This window comes from Anneissia japonica, unplaced genomic scaffold, assembly GCF_011630105.1.
Source record: "Anneissia japonica isolate Jap-2015-1 unplaced genomic scaffold, ASM1163010v1 scaffold1417_len1240632_cov203, whole genome shotgun sequence".
NCBI classification, from domain to species: Eukaryota; Metazoa; Echinodermata; class Crinoidea; order Comatulida; family Comatulidae; genus Anneissia; species Anneissia japonica.
The window spans coordinates 1115865-1124924 of NW_022727891.1; the positions used below are offsets into that span (position 1 = coordinate 1115865).

General features: G+C 33.8%; 1 protein-coding gene across 2 annotated transcripts in view; it reads right to left on the bottom strand.

Moving 5' to 3' along the window:
- The window catches only part of LOC117113928 (cilia- and flagella-associated protein 47-like), an 82294-nt gene that overhangs the window by 19652 nt on the left and 53582 nt on the right, over positions 1–9060 (bottom strand). For both annotated transcript variants that reach the window (XM_033257440.1, XM_033257439.1), the window contains 3 exons: positions 4362–4633; positions 3895–4066; positions 3379–3540 (listed from right to left, as the gene is read on the bottom strand). In XM_033257440.1, coding sequence (XP_033113331.1) covers positions 3379–3540; positions 3895–4066; positions 4362–4633 — 606 coding nt within the window. The remainder of the gene's footprint in view (positions 1–3378; positions 3541–3894; positions 4067–4361; positions 4634–9060) is intronic.

Here is a 9060-nt window from a genome sequence, read left to right on the forward strand (position 1 = left end):
GTGCAGTACTGGGTAATCCAATGGCAGTGGGCGTCCTCCACAGGCATATCCTTTGTTTACGCTCTTTTGTTCTATCTTTACTCTTTGATTAGAGAGAATAAGTACAGTCAAGTTGGGCACACAGTGTGTTGTATGATTATCAGCCAATGTTAGTAAATTAGAGTTTACTTTTATTAATATATCTGTCATTCAATGGCTGCAATTTTTAGTGGTACCGTATATGGCAAAAGATGATAGTAGTAGATGATAAATGGTTTGTATTCAGATGCTCTTTCTTAATCTTAGTGAGTTCTATTTTGATATGTATCTTCATTTTTAATTATCTTACCTTTATGTTTTTCTAAAGTCGGCAGAATCCACACAAAGGTCAAAGGGCACAGTAAATTCTACAATTAATACAAGTTATTTTTATGTTTATCTTATAGCTTTCATGTAGTGTATTTGATAGTTGCCTTACATCATGACCAACATCTATGAATTATGTGCGATTATCAATTGCTTGTCAATGGTCTTCAACTGCAGATGAACGATGTCAGTCATGCTTAACTTTTCTGCTCAGTCTGTTGTTGTTGGATTTTAATCTAGCTTCCTTGTTTACAACAGGAGATGTATAGCAATATGTAACTTTTTCAATTTCTTTTATCACCACACTTTTCTTTTCAAGCGCATTGAGACTTTATTGAATGTTCTTTTGTATATCAAGTCCCACTGCTTTCCATAATAAGCATACATTTGGAATGAAATTTGTAACTGTGTATTGGAATGTAGTAGATTTAGAATTGGAGACATCGGAAGCAAGTGAAAGATCTATATTTATGAGTGGATCAAACACATAGATAAATGCTTCATGAATAATTTCTAAATTTAGCAGGTTATTATGATGCCAGAAACAGGCCTCAAAATGTTTTACATAAGTTTAGAATGTGATTTAATGTGTCCCTGCAAGACTTTTCCCACATTATGACTCCTTCCAATTGGTAGGTTTAAATGCCAATGTGCTAGGTGCAATATCATGTTTTCCCTGAGGGAGCTGAATGTGTTTCATGAACCAATGCTGGGGGTAATAATAATGGTCAGGCATTTTCAGCACTTGCATAGAAGCCTACAAATATTACTGTTATTAAAGAGATAACCAAGACCTTCATATTACCAAGAGGTAACTTGTAGATAAAGCCAAAGAAACTGTGTGTTGCCCAAGCCTGACGAACCTAAAATCTTGAAAATTTACCAACTGACTGTTTTCCAAATTTTACTGGGACTGGGCAACACAATTTGCCTCATCTCTTCCAGAAGAGGCAGGATTTTCCTTGGAAATCCTTTCAAAGAAACGGCAATGAACAATAATTGTCCTTATGCTCAAGCCAGTTCCTTAAGAGATGTCATAGCTTTCTTTTGCATTTCACTGGAAGATGTATGTGGAGCCATTTTACCAAGAACACCACAATCAAAACAATACATGTTTTTTTTTTTATGAATCTAAGCGATTATTTACAAGTACTCCTTTTTTGACCTTTCAGAAACATGCACATTTAAATGACATTCTTTATATCAATAAATATGTTACAGTTTGAAAAACAAGCCCACTGGGCATAAGTAAAATGAATGGAGTAAACTGAACCATTCCTTAAGGAAACGTTTTGCAAGAGCATCTCGTTTATCAAGTTAGGGGATGATAACATCATTTTACAGTTTAAAGTGAAACAAATTGTATATACAGTATGCAAGCCTAATATTTGGGGTATGTGGAGCTTTTCTCAATATCTTCTAAGAATATGCTAATTTCATTTTCCACATATTGCAGATCTGATTGTTCTTTTGAAAGGTGATTAACGAACCTAGGAATGTATGGTTATTATTCTTAATATCAGAGGGTGACCCATATACGAGAGAGTGACCTGCTTTTATTTGGCTTCAATCTCATGCCCATGATTTTGTGCACCGAGAGATCTTATACGTATTATAAGCTGGTGAATGGAGTTACCAAAATCACACACACACATACACATACAAAGAAATACATAGGAATATATCAAGGCCAGACTAATTCATTAGGATGCTCTATGCTAAGTATAGTAATAAAAAATGTACTGTAGTTAGATATGTTAATGACTCTGTGATGAGGGGTTACATTGAGAAAGGTGATTATTTCCATAAAGAAACTGTTAAGCAGTTGGTGTAAATTGTTTTACATTAGTTAAAGTTAGTTTTATTAATTGTATATTTTGTTACCTTTATCTAACTGAGCCCCCTTGGAAACCAGCGCATAGTATTGAAAGTGTTTTTCAGAATAAAGAGAGAATGTAAATAAATAAAAGGAGTGGTATGAGCAAGAGGGTGGCGTAGGAGTGTGAGATGGCAGTAGGAGCAGAGTAAGGAGATAATGAAAGTGTAGGAAGCGAGAGAATATGTATGAAGGTTGAGAAAGAGTAGGAAGGATGACTAGGAATTATAGTGGAATAAACATATTTTAATTGATAGATAGTGAGTGTGGTGCAACACTAACGCTTCCGACTTTCAATCGACAGGTTGCGAGTTGGTTGTGAAACAAAATTAATTATGTTTTTGTTTCAATACAACAACCTTTTTTTGCCAATTCAATATTTACACAACATTAAGTTTTTTTTAAGTCAATTTCATCTGCTTCAAAAATACTGTATCTCAACTGATGTCAACTAATAACAACAACAACAACAATAATAATAATAATAATAATAACAATAATAATAATAATAATAATAATAAAAATAGAGCATGCACTTTATACCAAATGAACACGAGAAATGGAATGAAACCAGAATAGCATTGCTTTCCTATGCCTTATATAACATGTTAAAGGTCAAGACTGAACAACACAGACATACACAAGCAAAAGCAATAACATTAATGGTTAGACTAAAGGGTTGATGATCTTTGGAAAACAAAATTCAAAGCTTAATTGCAAAGTCATTTGCATCAATCTATAATCCTAACTGTATCCTAAATAAATCCAACTGTTGACGTAAATCATTTCAATTATTAGTCCTATAGTATAAGGAGTTATACAGCTACAAATATTTTTTTTTATTCCTACAGGTATGTTAATAGCCAACTTTATGTTTAAAAGATCTTAATAGGAAAGTGAAAAAAAAAAACTACATTTTCTTATTCAGCAAAATGGTTTTACCAAAAACATCTAAGTGGAAGAGTTTCTTTATAAAAATTATCGAACAAAATGAATAAAAAAAATGTGAGTGCATGTCAGTTGATAAGTCTGACCCTCTGAAAAGGTCTATAGACATTACCATAGCAGATGAGGGTAGATGAATCTTAAGCAACAATTATTGAAAATGGAAACAACTTTCAAAAGAAGTGATTTCTGTAACAGAGAAATAAACTTACTTCTTCTGGCTTGTTAATCTGAATCCTATAGAGGACTCGCGGTTGAGGCCAGCTGATTCGATTGTAAAAACATCATCGACAGTGGCTTCTGTGGATTGAAATGTGATGGGGAAACGCCAGACACCTCCAGTTGCTACTGAGATACACAACTGTACATCATGGCTGTAATTAAAGTTAAATATGATTGATTTGGTTTAGATAGGAATCGTGGTTAAATACACAAACACTTGGTTCACAGCTTCCTATTTAATACAACATTTTTATTTGTTAATAATCCATTCATATATTTGTTATTAGTACATGCTGCATAAAGACCAGCAGTGTAACGGTTTTTCAATAAATGTTCTATCAATAAAATATTAACCGGTATAGTTAACAGCTGAATATCCAATTAGTACAGAATGTCAGAGCCTCTTTGAATATGCATTAAGGCAGAACTGTTGAATAATGTCATTTGCTTTAGAATGTATGTACAACTGTTGTTTATTAATTATTTTTATTTATACATTATCTTACCTCATTACTTTAAATGGTGCATATACAACACTGAACACTAGATTCACAATGCCAGTTAGTTTGTCTCTGAATTTCTTCACAAGAGTCAGTGAGACGCAGTGCTTGAGGTTTGCTTCATCTTGCTCATTATTATACATCAGATTGTAAGAAAACTCTTCAGTGACCTTGTTACCTAAAAATATTTATTAACATAGATACTGTACTTTTAAAAGCTTGACACCGACAGTCTATCCTTAAACAAGTTCTCGAAATCTCAAAAGATCTGATAAGGTCAGTATAATAAAGGCCAGTAGAGTATACTGGCCCTAACAGCCGCCCATACAAAATAGATCTATTAATCAATCAGTCAAGTGTTTCTAACAGTCAACCATACAAAAAACACCTATGAATCAATCAGCTGATTGTTTCTAGATCTCCTCATCTGAGCTAAAATTATGACAAATTGAATCATTTAAATGTAATCTTACCTTCTCCGACAACTACACCATCGGTCTTAGACCTATCAAAGCACAAGTCTTCTGGGGTGGTGGACCTTGTTCTTATCGATCTATACCCAGTAGCAGAGCTTGGAACAGCACCCATGAGGGATACTTCAAGATACTCCTCAATTCGGCTTCTAGCCTGACAGCTTATTTTAGCCCCCTTATCAATAACCGGATGGGATTCAGGAATTCCATGGATGGGGTAGATCCATCGGATCTGTTTCAGGCCTGATTTGCATTCCGTTTTGTCAGCATACCTGAAAGAGTAGAATAGGTGTATTGGAGTGATCAATGAAACTTTATCATAATACATGTATAACACGGGTATTTAATCTTTTGATCTTTTTGGTAGCCAGTTCCAATCTGTTTGACACCAACGGCAGGCCAACATAAATTGTGTACTACCAATTTATTGGCCTTGGTTTTTCAACATCAATGTGATGGGCTTTGTTTTGCCAAAATGTGGGAATGCAGTAGCTTGGGTAAGGTTGGGATACTCCTACCCTAAACCACTAGACATTTTCAGAACACAAACAAATCCACTCAGGCACTATAGTTGAAAACAATGTCAGCCCCAGAGTCCGACACCCCCGTGGTTAGGGATGAGGTGAGCCTCCATGCAGAAATGCCACTTTAAGACTGTAAAAATATGTTTTCAAAGCAGTGTTTTTCAACAGAATTACACCCCCGAACCTTTTTCCTAGATCTGCCGTTGGTGCCACCAATAGTTAGACATTACAGCTTATCAGCGCCCTCCCCCCACCCCCTCAATCCTTTAAGTGGGGGAAAGACCTAGTTGGTTAAACCAATATTTTGCTGGGCTTACATTATGTTTCAGCCCTGTTATGTTTTTTTGAGCTCGTCTGAAATGGGCACTGATGCAGTACAGACACCTTGCACTGCACCTTCACCCAGGAGTATATATGGGTACCTGGAATGATATTAATAGTTATTACAAGCATAACTAGAAATACTCCCTGAGGAGCAGAGGAGGATGTTGTGTATGATTGATTTTGTATTCAATAACCAGGAAAAAGACGCCTTGAGCTGTTTTCCGAAAATGTGCGCAATATACATTCTATGAAATAAATTAAAAATAAATATACATTGTGCCACAGAAGGAGAAAACACTAATAAGATAAGATAAACTTTATTGTCATGACCACAAAACAAGGTGTACATGATATTTGGTTTCCTTGATCCTTAAACTACAGTACATAAATAATACGGTATGCAATAAATAATATAAAACACAAAGGATTTGTTGCACTTAAAATATATTATACATGAAAGAATATTACACAATATACAGAACAATATAAAATTAATACTATCTCTGAAGAGTTGAGTTGAAAACATGAGTTTAATTATGAACAAAAGACTTCTTGCACTGTGTGTCTTGATGCACCAAAATGGATTAAGATGGTAGCTGATAAGTATGTATGTATGTAGTGCCATAATTTACTAAATCTTCATGGTAAAGGGGCTGTTATTAATTGTGTGCATCTCAGAACACTATCTATTTAGTTAGTTAAGGTACCACCAGGAGGTTGGTTCCAAAGTTTCTCCGTTCTTCTGTCTTGAAACATTCTGCTACAAGTTGGTATGTCATGCTGGTCCATTCTTGTATGTTGTCCTATCATTTCTTGTGTTGTCTGCCTCTAAGTCTATTCCATTTACTTTCCCATCTATGAGCTGTTTTGCACCCTCCCTTCTAATTATTCATATGTCACAGGAATTTTACCATTCTCTTTTTAATTTCTTTAACTTCTTTTGGTGCTTTCCATGACTTTTTCATTTGTCATTCTTCGAGTCCTTGATATTTTAGTATTCTCAGAATCCACATCTGAAAAGCATTGACATTGTTCTCTATTTTGGCAGACAAGAATCCATGCCTCTGCTGCATAAATGAATGTGAAGATCATATAACATTTAACAAAGCGCAGTCTAGTTGCAATGCTGGTTTTTCTGTTTCTGAGGACAGGACATCTCATGAAATTTGGATTTGACTGTATTTACAGTATGTCTTGTTTGAGTCTATGAATTATTAAGATATCTATGCTGTGTTGCGTACTGTTGATCAAGATTGTCACTGGGAAAAAAAAACGATATTGACTTACATTTATAAAAACACCAAAATATACTAAGACTAGCACTGATTGAAATTTATTTATGGTAAGTTCAGTTTTAAATTAACTACCGGTAGTTAGACTGGAATGATTACACTTAATACCTGCAAGCGCTAACCTAAATACAAGATTAGTTTAAATGATTATGAATCTAAAGGTCAAAACCTACGCCACTAATTGCACCATATTTCCTCATAGTGTATCAATGCCTAAAGACGTATTCAAGATACAGTACTGTACATCTATTTACTTAGAGGTAGAACAGGACCTAATCATCTCGGAGTGCTCATGGTTTTTTTTTTCCGGATTAATTATCTAATAGCAAAAATTAATATTTTTTATGTTCATTTAAAAAAAAAAAATAATTTTCCCAATTTTTAACAATGTCATAATTAGTTTATCCACAAATTGATGATCTTCACTTTCCGGTGTAATATCAAATATTCTTGCTGTTTTTCTGCCTGCAGGGCTGAGAGTCCACACATGTAAATAATGCAAAGTGTCTGTAACCTACCTATTTTGAACTGCATATGCCTATAAATTCACCCTTCAAACACATACACACAATATTATTTGTTCTTCAAATACACCTACTTAATTTAAATTATAAATCATCCAAAACTAATAATCTAATTGCTATAACTTCTGATATTTTGATATTTAATTAGTTATGTAAATAGAATTAAAATGTTTGATGACCTAATTAATCTTATTATTTTTTTTTCTAGTTTTGTAAATAGAACCAAATGCTTGACCTTTTTTGAAGGTCAAAATTCTGACAATCTTCTGATGTTTTACTGTTTCTGTATTTCTGTGTTTGAAAAATGTATTAAATGTATCCTCATGTTATTTAGCGATAATGCTGCAAGTTGAGATCAAATAAAATTGAAATTGAAAAATATATTTTAACAAATAATTAAAATTTGGAGAAAGTGTGCTACCAGTGAGTCCTGTAGCCCTACAGTATATATAGTTTGTTGTTTTTTCATTTACTAGGGAACTCTTTACTGTCTGTTGCTAGTGGGAGCAGCAACCAAGCATGAAACATGTAAACTGAAATTTTTAGAAAAAATTACATTTGCATACAATGTTGCAGAAACAGGGTCTAGCTAAAAGGATGAAAAATTGATCAACAGATGTTTTACCTAATAAAAAATGAATTTTAAAGAACTACGATTCTAAACTCCTGATTATGCTCATTAACTACAAACCACAGTATCACTATGGTCTGAATGATCTCAAAATTATACGTGGATCAGAATTGCAAGAAATATAACAAATATAGTCCACCAAAAATATGGATTTGAAGCACCAAAGTTGGACATAATTGCAACAAAACGTTTTTTTATGAATATATATAGTTAAATTTTATATCTACAACATGCAAAAAGTTTACCAAAATATACCCGCGTGAAAAGTGATTTTTATAGCAAAGAAAACTGAACTATTTCACTGGGCTTATACGCCCTGTCTACGATGTGTGTGCTGTGCCTTGGTTACGAAGCGCTTTAATTTGATTTGCCGCTGACGCTTTTGATTGGTTAACATACCTTCAACAGTCTGCGCGTACTCATTTACGCAACACACGTACGTACGTATGCAAGTACGCAAGTTCGTACGTACGTCACGTCCCAGAATGTAAACACGGAAATTGTTAGATATTATAGTAACCTCTGTAATATTTAATTTCAGGGTAGATGGATCTACAACAATAATTCAATTTTAATTTTAAATACAATGATAGGTACGATTAATTGACAAATAGTGAGGCCTGCCCAGTGTGTGCCGACCCAGCTGAGACTCAGGAGTGGGAAAAAAAGTATGTGATCTTATATCAATAGGCCCTATATAGGAATAGGCCTATTATTATATTTTCTTACCTAAAAACACCAATTAAAATTTTATAGCTAATACAATAAACCAAATTTATTTGCAAATAGTGTAAAATAATTGTTGATATTTTAAAAAGTATAATAATGACTGATAATTGATTTATTTGAAATAGGCCTACTATTCTACTCTCTTCAAAAAAATGTTGGAAATCACGTAAATTTGGTGCCGAATTACTGTATAATGCCTGTATAATGCCTTGTCTTCTGGTGAATAGCATGGACGGGGGTGACAGGCGACACGTACCCCAACTATTTTAAGGGGGTGTTCCCCATCACGTTCCTAAGGAAGTCAAGAATATACCTGGTAATTGTAGAATTGAACTGCATAAATGACCAGATTTTAACGAAAGACCACTTTACAGGCAGATAACATCTTATTTTATAACAAGATACCTGTGTTTTCTGTCCACAAACATCTGAATTAACTGTAATACACGACTCGAGTGCGTGCCTCTATTATACAAGTATGATAAAAAGTGTGTAAAGATAAATTGGTTTTCGGCTCATGAAGTAGGTAAAGTAGATAAATCGAAGGCAATTATGTTGTTATATTTCTATCGCAGCGATTCATATTAGATACAAGATAGCTTTATTGTCAAATTAAAATATGAAATTAGTTTTTCTCATGGCAACAAAAGTACATAAACAACAAAGAAACATACG